The sequence below is a fragment of the Panthera uncia genome (genome assembly GCF_023721935.1).
Source record: "Panthera uncia isolate 11264 chromosome A3 unlocalized genomic scaffold, Puncia_PCG_1.0 HiC_scaffold_11, whole genome shotgun sequence".
In the NCBI taxonomy this organism is placed as follows: Eukaryota; Metazoa; Chordata; class Mammalia; order Carnivora; family Felidae; genus Panthera; species Panthera uncia.
In genome coordinates this window covers 20,398,773-20,416,683 of record NW_026057578.1, presented here as the reverse complement: position 1 = coordinate 20,416,683, position 17,911 = coordinate 20,398,773, and the positions used below count along the sequence as shown (strand labels likewise).

The following is a 17,911-nucleotide window of genomic DNA, read 5'->3' as shown; positions in this document are numbered from 1 at the left end:
ACAGAGATAACAGTTGGGAAACCACTAGACTTAGTAACCTTCTATGTCACTGAAAGATGACTCAGTTACTTAGGAATTAGAGCAATTTTTCCTGTATGTAGTTCGGACTCCCAGCTCTTAATCACTCCGTGTTTTGCTCCAAATTTGTAGCTATGGGTAATTTCCACGAAGCCCCATGCCTTCTCTTGAAAGGGCAAAGAGTGTAGAAATCAACGGGGTAGTATTAATAGAGCTGTGAAGTTGGGAATGCTACATCTCAAAAAGTACTTTGTGTGCAGACTAAACTCTGAAAACCATCTCAGAGCCTGAGAACAGATCGCGCAAGCCTTTGCTCGATCTCCGTGAGAGGCGGTCCGCCTAATGAGGAGATCCGTTGGACTGCTAGGGTCTGGGTTCGCCTTCAAGACCAGGCCCTGCCTTGACCTGTGATTCAGGACAAGCCCTAACCCTGTCTTACTTCAGTTTCTTCCTCTGGGAAAACAAGGGTACCTCGCCCACCTCGTGGGCCGTGCGCGTATTTAGCGAGATACAGTTTTTGCAAACTTGGAGCACAGCACGGGCCGGTGGTTAGTGCTCGGTGACTGGGTTCTCCTTTTTGTTTCCTTTTCCCTGTGTTTGTTTGCCTGTGTCAAAAATATAGTATTTACCCAGTCCGGTTGATGCAGTCATTGGGAGTGAAACTTAAATAGTAGAGGTAAAAACCTGTCAGAAAGCCTTTTCAATGTCCAGTGATGTGATCGTACATGAAAGACTAAAATAAAAAGTTTGAAAATAAAATATCTTGGATAGCAGATGCGTCCGAATCATGAAGTAATAAGGCTTGGCCCGAGGGCTGAGTGCAGGGAGGCTCCGGGCTCCTGCCCCTGGGGCCACCGCAGCCCAGCGGCACTGGCAGGAAGCCCTGCCTGCAGACAGCTCCTGTGCCGGCCCACGTCCCCGACCCAGGACTCGGAGACTCCGTGGAGAGGTCGCCTCACCTGTGGGAGCGGTCGCCCGGCTGCCTGCCTCGCGTGGGGGGCCGTGTGCCAGGTCCCCGGGAAGCCTCTTTACTACCGTTTGCCTGTGGTTCTTTTCAGTTAGGTAGTTTATACGGTGAACATTAAACTCTTTATTTTCTTTTTATTGCTCTCCCACTTTGATATTTATCTATTATTTCAAATATTCTCCATTAATAAATTGACAGCCTTTGCCTTCGAGGGGTGGTGGGAGTTCTTGCCGTTGGGTTTTGTCTTCTCTTTCCTGTGTTCACCTCTCATTTGTCATATGTTGGTAAGTGAAGAAGAAATCTATAGATTGTGGTCTTTCTAATATATTGTTATGTATCTTGTTTTCTACTCTTACTTTATTAAGGTAACTTGGATCCTTCATTAACCTTCTCACCTGCTTATCCACCCTGTTCCTTTTTTTCATCTTTTAACCTACGTTCTTCTTTTTTGTTTCCCCTTTTACTGCTTTTTTGGTAGCTGGGGCACTGTTGCAAATTGTTTTAGGTTATCTGCCTCTGGAAACGTCATTGCTTTGCCTCCAAAGGGAAAATGAACTTGGCCCAGTGTTGAATGGGATCATTCCTGTTCTCCTGCCTTCATGGTCCAGTGGAAGGTACTTTATTTCGAGGCGTGAAGATGTGAAAATTTGTCCTTAGTCCGTGTGCTAAAGAAAGCTTTACTACGGTGTAATCTTGTCACTTCTTCAACTTTTTGCTTCGGCCGCCAGGAAATGCCGAGCCGAATTTGTGGCTCAACTGAAATCATTTTGGCACATCCATGTTTTAAGATTCTCTCATTGGCTTTGATCTTTTGAATTTTATCTGCCATTTCTTTGGTCCGTAACATCTTTATGTGATTCCATTGTGCGGCTTATTGTTACACGGTAGTTAATTATAAGCTGCCTCAAGTTGGGTGTAGAATAAATCACATGCTTGCTCTCTAATGACCTGCCCCTTTTCTTCTCATTCTCCATGGTGTTCACATACTATTCAAAAAATAAGGGACCTTTAGATTTTCCACAGGATGTGCTCTGTGCAGTAATTTCTGCGTCTCTGTTTTCAGCATGATCTTTCTTCCCAAAGGTTGCAGGGAGAGTAGCTGAGGAAAGGGGCGCGCTGCTGGGCCACGAGGTGGGCTACTGCATCCGCTTTGATGACTGCACCGACCCACTGGCCACGAGAATTAAGGTGAAGTGCTCACACTGCTTTTCGTGCTGTGAACCAAGAAGATTATTGGGGGGAAATTGCGAACGTGCAGCCTCACTGCTGACGGGGACCTTGATGCCATGGCAGAAAGTGTATGAAATCACCCTGCCCTCAGGGAGATGAGTCCGCGGGAGGTGCGGTGCTCTCCCAGAGAGTCCTTGAATCATAGCCCAGAAGGGACCTTGGAAGGAAGGTTAAGCCCTTGGTTCGACAGATGAAGAGGTTGAGGGCCCGGGAGGTTGAATGGCTTGTCTGAGGTCTGTGCCCGTTGGTGATGGAACCAGGACTCGAGGCTGTCCTTTCTTCCGTGTGTTTTATTGTTTTTCCACCAATTCACACGGCTGTCAAAACGAAGAAACTTGCCTGCGAAAGACTTAACAACAGGGACAAGGCAGTATCAGTTGATAAGCATGGAATTCCCAAAGTTAGAACTTTGCCATTTTTACAGGATGACAGATTTTACTTGTGTGTTCTTTGACTAGTTGCTACTGTTGAAACGATCAGTATCCGTGGTAACCAGTCACCATCAGTATACAGTCACCGGGGCGTCTGCTCCTCAGGGCAGTGCTGGAGTCGTTCTCATCAGACAGTACTGCAGAACCATGAAAATGCCCTGATGAAATGGAAATTGGTTCTGAGAATCTCCATGACCTCTCAATTTGCAGCAGAGGAAAGTTGAAAAGAATCAGAGGAACCAAACAAGGTGGTGATTTATAAAAATAGGGATCTTATTTTCTACATTTCTGTATTTTGTTACCTTTGAGATTTTGCTAGGTCAAGGGAACATTCTTCTGTACCATCAAATATATTGAAAGTAGGTAATTTAGCAAATTGTTAAAACGGTCGTTTCTGAGTCTTTCACGAGAAGCTTCCGTATTCCATTTGGCCATCATTTTTAAGGTGCTCTGCTCCTACCTGATGCCTGTCGTCGGGGGTGGGTCCTCCTCCTCACTGCTCTGCGTATTTGTGGCAGCTGGTACCAGGCTCAGGATGGAAGCACATCCTGTTCTTAAACACGAAACAAAAAGTAGGAACACTAAGCTACAGCATGCGAGGGAGATGGTTAGCCTGGTTAAAGTACTGAGTTCTTTTAGACGACATTAATAACGTAGTTACTACTGCATGTTTTTGAAGCATTTTATAAACATTCATTAATCCTAAATAATAATAGCTGATATTCTTGAACACTGTGTGCCAGGTCCCGTGCTGAACACTTTACGTGTCCTGTCTCTCTTAATTATACCACAGTAACCCTCCGAGGTACATGCCTTTATCATCTCCGTTTTACAAATGAGGAGTCAGGCTCAGAGAGGGTAGGTAACTTGCCCAAGGTTCACACAGCTCGTGAGAGGCGGGAAGAGGATCCGGGCTCCCAGCCCACGGACACCACAGCCTTTCTTAACCACCGCCCTATCCAGCCTCCCTAAGATGATAGCAGGCGAAGCCCAAGTTAGCAACCTCAGAGCTGCAAGTCTGAGTTGGAACATTTTTAAAAAAATTTTTTTAATGTTTGTTTATTTTTGAGAGAGGGAGAGACAGAGTGCAAGCTGGGGAGGGACGGAGAGAGGGAGACACAGAATCCGAAGCAGGCTCCGGGCTCCGAGCTGTCCGCACAGAGCCCGACGTGGGGCTCAAACTCAGGAACCGTGAGATCATGACCTGAGCCGAAGTCGGACGCTCAACCAACTGAGCCACCCAGGGGCCCCTGGAACATCTTAAGAACGATGGCCTCAGATTCATGGCCTTTCTTTGCGCAGACAGGGTTTGTCTTCACGGCCATTCATCCACAGTACCAGGAGTGCAGGCCCGGAGGAAGCAGGGTTGAGCCGATGTCAGATAGTAAATGCGGGTGGGATTCTGCTGGAAGATTTGCAGGCCCCAGCCGCGGACCCCGTGATTGAAGTCTTGTTTGCGAACAGTTCCATGGCTTGATAACAGAAATGTCGGGGCATTTCCTCAGTCCTCTGTGGGAATTACCTTGTACGCATACTGGCAAAGAGGCTGTATGCATTTGGTTACACTTGAGCTTTGAAAAAAAATCATGAACGTACAGCGTAAATGAATTATTTCTAAAACTTTGTGTCTCTGTTTTTTAGTTTCTGACTGATGGAATGTTGGTCAGGGAAATGATGGTTGATCCGTTGTTAACAAAATATAGGTAAATGTGTTTTTCCTATGATAACTTCCCCGAAGTTTGAAAGGCACACAAGTAGATTGAGAAGCAGTTGTGTCAGTAGCTGGGATTTGCAACTGCCTTCAGTTGGCCCAAAGCTTTCCCTCCTTACCTGGGCTGTTTTGACCTTTGACGCTTTCTCAGAGTTTACTGACAGTAAAAAATGGGCACCTTAAAAGTCCTGTCATTATTTGAATAATCTGTTGACTCGTCATACTTATCTTGGCCTCTGTTATATCCCCGGCTTGATGGTGACTGTGGATGCCAGCACAGAAATGGGCGATGTTTGTTGGATATTATATGCAGAGTCCAAATAATTACTTACACTCTGTGTGTCTTTGTCCATTACTCATTAACGTACCAACGTTGTCCTACACAGGCTCTGGGGTATGTTGGGGAAGGATGTCGCATTTGACACCCGTGTATACATGTGACCCATCTGTGCTCGCATGTCTCTGTGCTGTTATCTGCAGCCTAACAGTCTTCGGGTAGTGGGGCCTTGCTCTTAATTCTATGTGCTTTGTGGGGTTATGTGTTATATTGTGATTTAAAAGTCAGGTATTAGGTCCTATGAGAATCCAATGTGGGTTATAAAACTCTTTAAAGATAGCAAAAAAATATGCACCGTTCTTCACCAAGATATGTCAGTGTCACCATTCTTGTTAGCTGAATAGTCGTCTCCTTGACAAAGACGAGTTACTTAGCTCTCCTTTCGATACAAGGTGATTGCATGGGGACTAGATACCCAGAAGTCCCTTTGATGGTCTGGGTGGGATCATGCAGGTGGTTTGTTTGATGCTCACTGAGGTCTTCCCTTTGATCCTTAGTGCCATCATGCTGGATGAAGCCCACGAGAGGACCTTGTACACAGACATTGCCATTGGCTTGCTGAAAAAGGTGTGATTTCGCCGCCAGACTTTTCTTTTTCTGTTTCTGTTTTGTTTTATTGCTTGGTTAGGAAAGTAATTGTAGCAATTTGGGAAATCCAGTAAAATATGAAGGAAAGACATTCAAATGATCCATACTTCTGCTCACTCAGAGAAAATTACTGGTAGAATGTTGATACGGTTCTTTCTATTCTTGTGTGTATCTGTGTGTACCTGAATCTGTGTTGGCATAAGAGGCATTGGATTGTATGTGCTAACTTGTATCTCGCACATCTCTCTTAATATTACATCAAGATCACTTCTCTGTGTCATTAAATAGTCCCCGAAGACATTATTTTTAATAACGGCTATATAATCACATGTCTCTCTCTTGCCTTACTGTTAGGCATTTGAATGGCTTCCAGATTTGAAGTATTTTCTTTTTTTTTTAATTTTTTTTTTTAACGTTTATTTATTTTTGGGACAGAGAGAGACAGAGCACGAACGGGGGAGGGGCAGAGAGAGAGGGAGACACAGAATCAGAAGCAGGCTCCAGGCTCCGAGCCATCAGCCCAGAGCCTGACGCGGGGCTCGAACTCACGGACCGCGAGATCGTGACCTGAGCCGAAGTCGGATGCTTAACCGACTGAGCCACCCAGGCGCCCCTGAAGTATTTTCAATAATACTTCAGTGAGCACCTTTGTAATGAAATCTGTTGCATTTGTTTCTTTTCTTTTTTTAACTTTTTACTGTAGAAGGTTTCAGGTATACCACGGAGTAAAGAGAGGGGCTTAATGACCCCTCTGTGGCCATCGTCCGGATTCACCTATTACAACTCATTGCCAGTCTTGTTTCAGTTTTACCTCGCCTCCCTTCCCCGTACTTTCCGATTGTTTTCTTTGGACGCAGTCCTAATCGCAGGAGTCTAGAGAGAGGTAGGTGGTAGAACAGGGTGATTAAAAGCATGGACTCCGGGTCAGACCGCCTGGGTTCAAATTCTGACTCTGCTGGGTTTACGTATCTCTCAAATGGGGATAGTAGACGTCTACATCTGTGCTAGTACACTTTCGCATACGGCCGCTAGCCACCCGTGGCTAGTCGGATTTCAATTAGTGAAAATAGAATTAAAAATTTAAACGCAGTTCCTCTGTCACATCGACTAAATTTCAAGAGCTCTATAAGCATGCGTGGCCAGGGGCTACTGCACTGGACGGAACCTCTCTGTCACTGGAGAGAGCTCTCTGGGACAGAGCTGCTCTGTATCATAATTTATTGTGAGGCTCAAGTAAGATCGTGTACAATTCGTAGGACGGTACCCGGCACAGAGTCACAAATAGACTGTGAGGTCCCACCTTTGTGCAAATTAGAAAAAGATGCCCACACTAAGAGTCTGTCCACAGTTAGGTGAGGGGAGGGTGGTCTGGACTTCAGATGCCCCTAGCCGCCTCAGCCAGGCATCTTTGTGCAGCACATAGGCCACACGGCTGTACACAGGGACCCTGGAATAGTGCGTGACTTAGTTTACGTTAGTTCTGTTAGTTGCCATTGTTCCTGTTATTTTTGTTATTTTATTCTTCGGCCAGAGATTTATACTTCTGATACTTATAAGGGATTATCCCACCTGCTTGTATCCTCTTGGGAACAGTATAACAAGAGGCTCATGTCACTGCATCTTTGCCATTCCTGAGTAATTAGCCTTAAATAGATTTTTGCCAGTGTGGTAGATGAAAGAAATGTCATTGTTACTGTATAGTTTTGCTACAGTTTATATGATCGTTGCTTCTCTGCCTGTTGACCATTTCTTTCTCTGAATACCTTAAGATCTTTTGTCCATATTTCTGTCTTGGTGTTAATGTTTATTGTTTGTTTGCTTTTAATGAATTTTTTTATGCTTTAACTGTGTATACCGTCTGGCTATCCAGAGACCCAAGTATCAGGAAAAAATGGTTTTACCTTTGGTAAATTCAAATTCAGTTCTTAAAGCTCCTTTATGCTTTCTATAGACATTTTTTTTAGCTTTTTATTTTGGAAAATTTTACTACTTACACAGTTAGCATAGTATATTGAGCCACCTTTTTACCTGTCACTCTAATACCAACTTATAACTGTAAGCTCTCCCCAGGCCCCCCAAAAATAGATGCACTGAATTATTCTGAAGTAAATTTCAGGGACTAGATATTGCACTGTATCATTGTTTCTTAATGCCTTCTTTTTTAGATTCAGAGAAAGCGAGGGGATCTTCGATTGATTGTGGCTTCAGCCACTCTGGATGCAGAGGTACAAGCATTTCCCCCACCCCCCGCTGTCCCCTGTAAGCACTGGGATTGTTGGACGTGTCCATGGGAAGTTACCTGTAACGAGAGCTGATCTCTGGCGGAATGGCCTACCTTCCCTGTGGGGCCATCCGATGTCCTAGATTCCGTTTGATCAGAGGATACTCCTTTTTAGCTTGTGGGTGGAAATTAGCCTGTAATCAAGTGAGTTCATAATTACCTACTTGTCTTGTTTCTCTACATACTGTGTTTCTCCCCACGCAGGCAGTTTCTTTGTTACTTTTCTCGGTATGAGGTTATATTTCTTGGATTTATTTATGACTGTGGCATTTATGTTTAGATTTTTTTTGCATGTGCAGTTGAAGTTTTCCCTGTATATATAATAATTTCCATGTTATTACTTTGATAGCTCAGCTTACGTTATTTTTCTCTCTTACCAAGTAATATTTTAGTTCTAACAGCAGTTCAACTTAGATAATTTTGATCACTTCCTGTATGTAAATATATAAATAAATATAAGTATAATATATACTAATAAAGTAAGTATAAATATATACTCATATACTGTGCTAAGCACAGTGCTGGCTACGGGTGATCGATACCCTCCCTGAACTTCTTGGGAAGCTGACACATAAATAGATGTTTACAGATCAGTATGTCAAGGTGCTGAGACGGCTAAAGCGAGGGCTGCTTAAGTCTAGCTGGCTGGAGGACGTCCAGAAGCTTTCACAGAAGTCAGACATCCCATTTGGGTTCAAAAGATGCGCAGAAGTCTGCCAGAATGGCAGGGGTGGGGAAGGGCATTCTAAGCAAGCATAGAACCACGGGGGCATGATGCCATGTGTCCAAGGGGCTGTGAGGCAAGTGGAGGTGGGAGTCTTCCCTTGCCTCCAGGGCCTGTGGGGTACGATCTGCCCCCAGTCCCCTCTCTTGTCACCTCTTTGACTTCCTCTCCGTCCACAGTCTCTCCTATGCACCTCGCACCCGGCCTCATCTTGCTGTTCCTCAGAAAAACCCAAGTATGCTTTTACTCTGGCGGGACCCTCTCTCTAGACCGTGCTCCCACACGTTCTCGTGGCTCCCTCACTTCATCCCGGGTTTGACCGTGTATTAGTCTCTCTGAGAGGCCTTTTCTCACTCCCCTGACTGAAACCGCGCCTTGCTGCTCTCCATTATCGTACTCTGCTCAGTTCTTCTGTTTAGCATTTGTTAGTACCCAGCATTGTATGCATAGCCAAGTGTTTGTTTATTGTGTGTCTCCCGTCAGTAAAATAAAAGTTCCGCGAAGATTGGGACTTGGAATGTCTTAGTATTTTATCCCTTTCACCTGAAACAGTGTCTGGCACAGAGTAGATGCTTATAGGTTTAGGGAATTTTGACAGAATGGGAAGCCCTGGGAATTAAAATGGAGAGGTTGGGAGGGGTCAGATGATGGAAGGTCTTATAGGCCAAGCAGAGGAGGAAGGATCCACCCCATACCTGATTGGGAGCCCTGGGATAGTGTGAGGAGGGGCAGTGCCTTGATCAACTTTAAGTTCTAGAAAGATCACCCTGGGTGCCCTGTAGAAGAGGCAGGAGTAGATGTGGAGAGAGATACCAGTCAGCAGGCCAGTTCTTTCATCCAGCTGAGATGTGAAAAGGGCCTGGCCCCTGGCTCCTGGCCTCCCTGTGGCTTCAGGGATTCAGAGAAACTTGGAGAGAGAAAAAACTCAGTGTGTCTAAGAGGGGTGTCTGCGTGTGTAGCCTGGCTGATTTCTCGGACCTTGTCAAGGCCGTCTCTTGTCTTTAGTTGGCTCTTGATAACTTTTGGGTCAAAGCTCTTTGTTGCCCTCTTGAATTACTTCTCACCCCATAGCCTATGGCACCTGCCGGCACACCGGTTAGAGGGCTCTGCCCCACCTCACCTCCCGTCATTGCCTCCGTGCCCACGTTGCACAGAGCATCTGCTTCTGTTTGACCTCTTACCTTCGTCTCCCCTTCTCTTTTAAAAATGATTGCCAACAGTTTTTATTGTGTTTGAAAATGATGACGTCCCAGTGTTTTCTTAGAATTGTTGTGGAAATTTATTGCTTCCAGTATCCTTTCCTTGTCTTTTGGTGTGGCCCAGAGACTTAAAAAAAACGGCTTCTTTCCATTCTGCCTATAGTAGTTGATATAGGTGGACTTTCTGGAAGTAGGTTTTTTAAGTGGGAGAGTGGAGTGTAGGAAGCTTGGCACGGCCTGGGGGTGCTTTATGATGCAAGGCATGCTGGGCCTTCGCTCCTTCACCCACCCTTGCTCAGCTTCTCCTCTGCGAGGGGGAGGAGCCTGTGTGTGCGTGAGCAGGGATCTCGCGGGCAGGAGTCAGTCCTATGTGACTGAGGGCGTCGGAGGGTGGGAGTGGGTGCGCGTGGGGCGTGGGGTGGGAGTCCCTACGTGAGAGGAAGAGGGTGAGAGAAATCAGTGTACTGGAGTGAGGGAGTGGGGAGAGTGAGGGTCGAGGTGGCAGGATGTGGCTACAGCAGCGTTTGCCCTGGAGGCCCAGGTGTGCCAGACCCTCTCCCCTGGCTTCTCAGCTCCTGGCTCTGTGGACGACGGACTAATTCCAGGCCCCCCTGTCTGGAGGGGTAGATGCCATCTGCTCTGGTTTCAGGGCCTGGGGACACCTAGCCTGGCAGCGAAGACACCGGTGACCGCGGCCTGGTGGGGGCAGAGGCAGGCGGAGTACGATTGGGCCCATCGGATCGTGGCCTTGATTCAGTTAGCTGCTTTGTTAATGGAAGCTTAATTGTGCGAGCAATTCTAGAACATGACCAGGTATAATTAGGAAGTATTAATTGACCATTGTATCACAGGCTATTGTTTTTCTTTTATGTGCTTCCATCCACGTGGCGGGACATCTGGTTGCTGACAATGCCGAGGTTTTTTGTCACTGGTCCAGCTGCTTGCAGAAGACTGATTTGTCTTTCCAGATTCCTAGAGAAGGAACTGAGGGTCAGCTGGGGTCAGGTACCCCCTCGGGACCAATCTGCATTGACCAAGGGCTGTGGGCGTGTGGTGTAGACATGGCCGCTGGGAGCCCACTTCTGTGGGTCAGGTCTGGGCAGCTGTCGGGGAGGGGAATGTGATGAGCTGGGAAGACAGCCCAGCAGATGTCCTCATCGTTTACACTCTGTTCCAGAGACCGTCCTCTTTTTGTCATTTGATGTTCCGGGCCGTGTGTCTGTGTTGGTCCGAGCCCACCTCTTTGAGACCTGACTCACACGCTCCTTTTCCTGGTGCGTTGAACTCCTTCCTCACTTCGCTCTCGCCGCTCCTTCATTCGGCCTCACGCTGTATTTATTTGGTCTCTAGCCTGTAACTCTATGTAGTATGTGTTTTATGTTTCCAGATGAAGATGAAAGGTAATTATCCTGAGGCTAAAAATCTTGTGCCTCCTCAGTAACACTGAGTTTCATTTCCTGAAAGAGCAAGTCCCTGTCCGTTCTCTTCGGCACCACATGTTCGGAATGAGGTGTAGCCATCCTCCTTGTTCTGCTTGGCTTTTCGGTAACATTCGGTTCTCTTCACCAGGCCCCCCCCCCCTTTTTTTTTCTAATGTTTATTGATTTATTTTGAGAGAGAGCACGAGCAGGGGAGGGGCCGAGAGAGTGGGAGAGAGAGAATCCCAAACAGGCACCTCACTGTCCGCGTAGAGCCATCAGCTCAGAGCCCGACGCGGGGCTTGAACTCCCAAACCGTGAGACCTTGACCCGAGCCGAAGTCAGGAGTCAGCCGCTTGACCCACTGAGCCACCCAGGCGCCCCCACCAAGCCCTTCTTAAAATCTTCCTTCTCAGTCTGCTACTTCTGGATCCCCGCCGTCTCCCCTCTCTCCTGCCTCCCTGCGGCTTCCCCTCAGACTCCTTTGCTGGCTGCCGTTCCTCCTCAGGGCTGCCCACCTCCGCGGCCTCTGGTTCAGCCGACACTTTGGGCTTGTGGCCGTCTCGACCGCGTTCCTGTGCTCCCGCTGAGTTGTTCGCAGCTGGCTGGTCACCGGCCACCTGAACTCACAGCCCCGTGACTGTTGCCTTCTCTGTGGTACTCTCTCATCGTAGTTGTTCGGTCTCAAGACTTGCATTGCTTCAGGGAGTGTTATCCCTGACCAAGGGATAACTTGGTCTCCACTCCCCGGCTGCCGGGCCCCGTCAGCCTTACCTCTGGCATATGCTTCGCTTTCACCCGGCCCCTGCCCAGCGTACGCCTCATTCTCTCCTCTGAGCTCTTCCGATAGCTTCCTGAGTTAGTCGGCCGGCCTCCAGCCTCTTCCTGCCCCTGCCCGCCTTCACAATGGCCACCGGAGCCAGGCATCCAGAAGGCAGGTCTGACGACGTCACGCCTGTCCTCACCGCTCTCGCCTTGTGCGTCAGGTGAAGTGCCCGTGCGGCATGACGTTTGGCCCTTTCAGAGCGGTAACACGATCGCTTACTGATGATACATACTTTAGGCCAGCCCTGTGGACTATAGTCACGTACACGTACAAGTCACGACTACAGTCACGTACGCTTTATGTGGCCTGTGTGGCGGCCTTGCAGGGGAGATAGCAGTTTGTCTCTTTTGTAGACAAGAGGACTAGTTCCGAACAGGGCTGGCCTGCCCTAGACCTTGGGCCCTCTCCTCTGTCGGGGGCCCCTTTATGCCTTAGTCTGCACTCTGCTCTCATCCTGGGGGCTTGGGGGTGGGGGCGGTGTCTGATCTCCTTCGCAGCCAGTGATCGTCTTCCTCATCCGTTCAGGCTCAGCCAGGGGTGCTGCTGCCTCTCTGAAGCCTTCCCTGAAAGCCACTCAGCGTTGACCTTTCGTTCTCTCCCAGTCACTGGCAGCTTTGTTCTGGTCACGTAGTCACTCTGCCTCGCTTTGTGTTGTGACTGGTTCTCTGCGCGCCCGTCCCCTGGAGTATTCAGTCTTTCTAGCGTGGAGGAGCCATCCCTGCTCGGTTGTTTGGGCGTCGCTTGCAGCCTGCCTGTGCTACATGCACATCATCGGACACAGGAGGGCTGAAGTCCCTTGAAGGGAATTTATCCAAAAGGGAAGCGAAGAATGGTGCCCTGTGGTTCTTCATTGCAAACCATGGTCCTTTGCTGGCATGAGGCACTTGTATGTCTGTGCCGACTCTTCTCAGACACAACTTTGAGGTCAGCGTATAGCATCCCATTTTCTGTAGTTCAATCCGGTCGACTGTAGAAGAAGTATTCCTCCACGTGCATTCACTCGGTGCTCGATGCCGTCCTCCGTGCGCCCCCGGCTCCCGGGCACCAAGAGCGGGCCGCGGCATGGTTGGCAAAGATAGGCGGGGAAGTAAAGGAGGCAGGACTTGTGATCACGTAGGCAGACCTCCCAGGGTAATAGAAAGGGATGCCCAGCCAGGCCTCGGGGGGACTGGGATATCACCGGCGGGACTCAGATGACACACTCCACCCAGCAGGGTTTCCGTGTTCCTCTGCCGTCGGCACAGCCACTTCCTGTCTGGCACTCGCTCCCCTGCCAGCTTCTCTGTGTATCTTGGGTCATGTTCTCCGAGAGGGGATCTTCAGTGGTGCCTCCCTGCTGCATCTTTGGCCAGAGTTCTCGGGCCAGGCCTCCCTATAGACTGCCAGTCTGGTGGTCAAGTGCCCCCAAGGAGGACATAGCTGCCTTTCCCGGAGAAACTGCCAGGAGCTACTTCTGTCCGCTGGGTGCTGTGGGAGGGCTCAGGTGTGTAGCGCGTGACCTCCCCCATACGCAGTGTTGTGCCCGCTCCCACAGGGCATGGAAAGACGGAGGAGACACCGTCCCTGCTTAAAGTCTGAGAAGGTTATCGTAAATAGGTATCCGTAACCATGGTGCCAGGACCGTACCTGGTGTTCATGGAGGTGTAAGTTTCCTCTATTAATTGATAACCTGTGTGATCACATATGTGCTTTCCAGATCGGCCCGACTTAATCTGTGTTTAATTTGCATCACACCTTTTGACCCAGTTTTCTGTTAAATAAAATACAGAGGATGAAAATGAGATAAGTAATATCACAGCTACATGTTGACCCAGATCCATTAGTGAATAGTTTTGAAATCTTCATTATTTTTTATCAAACCTTAGTAGAGTCAGTCCGTCATTGAAATGTCATTCCTCAAAATTGCAGTAATAAAAACACAATTTTTAGTAGTTATTTTATAACCCATAGGCCATGTAATATATATCCAGTCTCTTCTACCCAGCCCCTGCTCTTCCAGTTTTGTATTATTTTCTTTCTTTCTGTGAGTTACTGTGAATCATTTTTTTTTTTTAGAGAAATTAAGTTTTGTTTTGTTTTGTTGTTTTAATAGAAATTCCGGGATTTCTTTAATCAAAATGAGACCAGTGACCCAACGAGGGATACGTGCGTGATCCTTACAGTAGAAGGGCGAACATTTCCAGTGGACATCTTTTATCTACAAAGGTTTGATGACCCTTGCCTTTTTAATGATGGTCGTCAGCAGACCTGGCCTGTGTTGTGGAACGAGAAGCAATTGCATCCGCTCCCAGCCCCAAGGGCAGTATGCCAGGCTGGGGAGAGGGGCATGTTTCGTGTCTCCTGTCACTGGCAGGATGTTCTGGAGCCCTGTCGGTGTCGCTGCTCAATGCGTTTGAACTCTTGACACCGGTGGGCAGATTGCTGGGCGTCTGTGGTCACGGTCTCAGTGGGAGAGAGCCAAGGGGTAACGAGATTACAGGGAGGAGGCCTGGTGGTCTTCAGAACGGGGGTTTCCCAGGCTGCCTGTCTGCGAGAGCAGCAGTAATGGTTTGAATCATTTGTTTCTTCGCTCTCTTCATCTTTGCAAGAAGGCCTGGTTGACATGGTTGGGAGGAGCCCCCTTGGATAGGAAGGGTGCATCCTAATTCCTACACCTAGTCACCGCACAGACGAACACCAGGAGCCTGGCGCAGTGGTTGATAAGGCCAGAGCTGGGAGTCTGACTTCTGAGTTGTTCTCGCTGGACAACGCATCCATTAGCTTCGAGTACCCCACTCAGACTTGCTGCCAGTGATCAGGAGGGAAGATGGAAAGAGTGTGGAATTTAGCACTGGAACCAAAGCCCTCAGTTTTCACTGACCAGCCATCTGTGCATGCTAAAGATAGCACATTTATTTGCATGAGTTTTTATTTCTTTGCAGGTAAAGCTAAGAATCATGGTATCCATGTAATTATGGGTTACTTTTTTTTTTAATGTTTATTTTGAGAGAGTGAGAGCATGCGTGTGTGTGTGTGTGTGTGTGTGTGTGTGTGTGTGTGTGTGGAGAGAGAGAGAGAGGGAGGGAGGGAGGGAGAATCCCAAGCAGGCACCACACTGTCAGCACAGAGCCGACACGGGGCTGGATTTTAGGAACCGTGAGATCATGACCTGAGCTGAAATAATGAGAGTTGGACGCTTTACCTGACGAGCCACCCAGGCACCCCTATGGATTACTTTTGAATGCTGCCTTTAAAAAAAAAAAAGGAAAAAAGTGAATGACTATTTTATTTATTCACATACTGTTCACCTGCCAGGCAGGCCCAAACTAACTTTCATGAGGCTTTGCTGCTGGATTATTAGGCTAATTAATCTATAATTGATGAGCGTGTCCTAGTGATGAATTTATCTCCTACGTCTTTTCAGTCCTGTTCCAGATTATATCAAATCAACTGTAGAGACTGTGATGAAAATTCACCAGACAGAGGGAGATGGAGACATACTAGCATTTCTTACTGGCCAGGTAATTCCACTGGAATTTTCTCTGATAAACAGACATGTTAAGGCAACACCAAAATTAACACAGGGGCGTGTTCCTTTACTTAACTATTCATTTCAGATTTTATTGTATCTTGTGATTAATTAATTGCATATAAAATTGTTTGGATTGATGTCATTCATCTACCGACTGGATTGTCAGGGAATCATTAGCTCCCGCCTGTTCTATCTGCAGAGGGTTCAGTGTATTTTAAATTTATTAGTTGGTTCCAAAGTAAACGAGGCAGTCAGCGGGCTGTTGTGCTAACCGTGGTGAAATGCTGTGTTAGGGACCCTTTGTGCATGTGCGTTGGCTGCTGTATGCCTCTTTCCCGGCGACACCACCCCTCCTGGGGTGGTGAGCGGGCACATCCCTGGAAAATCACCTGAACAAGCCCCACTGCTCACTCAGGGTTGGAGCACTGTTCAGAACCACCCTCCAGCCGTAGTCTTTTCCACTGTCGAACACTTTCCACAGTACGGTAGCCCTTTCTGGGGAAAGCTTGTAGTGATTTTATGTGTCACAGCTTGTCCACATGTAGGACGTGCTTTGTTTACCACAGTACTTGAAAGCCGAGTAAAATAGTCATTGTTTTTGTTGATTGGGAGCTCTTGTATTCACTGCAGATAGGATAGATGTCAGTAATGAACCTGACAGTTGCAAATTTTCACCCCATAGGCACCACTGTTCAGTAGCATTTGATTAAAAACCGCCCCAGAGCAGAGTGTGCTCGCCCTGGGAATCGTGAATCCCACCACAGTTAAAATTCCGGTCCTGAATTAATATTTTCTTTCAAAAATGACGTGCTTCAAACTGATCTCGGGTTCTTTGGTTCCTGGTTCGATGTTTTTAGGAAGAGGTGGAAACGGTCGTGTCTATGCTAATCGAGCAGGCTCGGGCGCTAGGGCGAACTGGGATGAAGAGACACCTCCGGGTCCTGCCCATGTACGCAGGACTGCCTTCCTTTGAGCAAATGAAAGTGTTTGAAAGGGTGTCACGCAGCGTCAGAAAGGTGAGACTAACCCGCTGACCAGGGCCTTGGCAGACGTTTTTTGTTTGTTTGTTTGCTTGTTTTTTAATGGAAGTGAAACTTGGTAAGACTTTTAGGTCCAGGTTTCTGTGCAGTAGAGCTAAACGCACACAATAAATCACAATGAATACGGCGTTCAGAAATCTCTAAAGCTGCCCCACAGAAGGATCACTGTGACAGCAATGATCAGAACAAGTGACTCCTCTCTGCCTCTTTTCTGTCTGCTTAATATTGTTCCCTATGGCACGATACCGGCTTGCCTGACGTGAGTGTCTTAGTGAATCGTGTAGATGAGTTACTACAAATGGTTTCTAAACCGTTTGTTTTAGGCATCAGCAGTTAGCCTATGGAGCCAAGTTTAGATCAGTTCATTCAAAGTGTGGTTTTAAAAATATTTAGCCTGGAAATTGGGGTGGGGAAGGGTGTGGTGAGAAACATGAGTTGGAAGGAACAAGCAGGCGGCCAGCCTGTGTCCCGCTCGTTGTCCCCTGGGCCTGGCTCAGCTTTCCTTCCCAGAGGACGAGGAAGGCCCAGACCTGGCCTGAAGCTGGCTTGTTGTAGCTGTTTATCAGCAAGCGGATGGTAGAGAACACGGTGGGTGAGGGCTGGTCTGAGGATCCACTCCCGATTCTGACCACTTGGGAGAAGTTGCCCAGCCTCCTGGTCGTTGGGGTGGAGCACCTCAAGCCTGCGAGCCCGGGGACTGTGGCCAACCAGTCAGGAGACCTGGACTCTGTGCCTGAGCTACTCGGAGCCTGGATGGGTTTCTCAACCTCAAGGCCCAGTTTTCTCAGCTGCGAAGCATAAATAACAACAAGTTTGGGTAGGTGGGTCTCTAGTATAAACTACTAAGTGTGTATTTTTACAAAACGATAGATGGAGAAGTGCCTTTGAAAGGTTCTGAGTGCTGTTATGCATGCTCCTTGCTGCTTCACATCTTCCAGGGGCAGTGCCTGGTGCGCTTAGAATAAAATGCCAGCCCTCCTGGTGGCCCAGAGACTGTGCGCGATCTGGTCCCGGCTGTCCTCCAGCCTCCTCTTGTACTTCCCCTGGATTCTAGCCTCCCTGGCTGTTTCTGCTCCGAACTGTTTGTTCTGCCCGCATCTCCAGCAGGTTGGCTGGTTCTCGTTACTCAGGCCTCAGCCCAAAATCTTCTAGAGAGACTTTCCTTGGCCATCCACAGTAGCGTACCACGTTATTATTATTTAACACATAATGAGCACTGCACCCAGTAATGCTGTGTTATTACTCTGTTGCGTTTTCTTCGTAGTATTTGTCACTCTCTGAGGTTGTCTGCTTGTTCATGCTCACGGCTTCTTCACCCAGACTCTCCCACGAGGATGCAGACTCTGGGAGAACAGGGGCCTTGACTTTCTTGTTCCTCGTACATCCCTAGCACCTTGAGCAGTACCTGCAAAAGCACAGACAGATTCTCAGAAATGGTTCGAATGTGAGCAAATAAATGAATAAGGATGTACAAGGTGGTCATTTCCTTCAGTGATGCAAAAGGCAAAAACTAACATTCGTTGAGTCTTTATTATGGGCCGAGCACCAGGCTGTAAGTACTTTATGTATATAGTTCGCACTTGATCCCCTCCACAGCCCAGGAGGGGTGGATATTACATAGGTGAGGGAC

At 47.8% G+C, this 17,911-nt stretch overlaps 1 protein-coding gene across 3 annotated transcripts in view; it reads left to right on the top strand.

The window, feature by feature from the left end:
• DHX35 (DEAH-box helicase 35) overlaps nt 1–17,911 on the top strand; it is a 65,967-nt gene that overhangs the window by 19,729 nt on the left and 28,327 nt on the right. For all 3 annotated transcript variants that reach the window (XM_049650794.1, XM_049650795.1, XM_049650793.1), the window contains 7 exons: nt 2,069–2,173; nt 4,288–4,349; nt 5,192–5,261; nt 7,448–7,507; nt 13,823–13,935; nt 15,134–15,230; nt 16,099–16,257. In XM_049650794.1, coding sequence (XP_049506751.1) covers nt 2,069–2,173; nt 4,288–4,349; nt 5,192–5,261; nt 7,448–7,507; nt 13,823–13,935; nt 15,134–15,230; nt 16,099–16,257 — 666 coding nt within the window. The remainder of the gene's footprint in view (nt 1–2,068; nt 2,174–4,287; nt 4,350–5,191; nt 5,262–7,447; nt 7,508–13,822; nt 13,936–15,133; nt 15,231–16,098; nt 16,258–17,911) is intronic.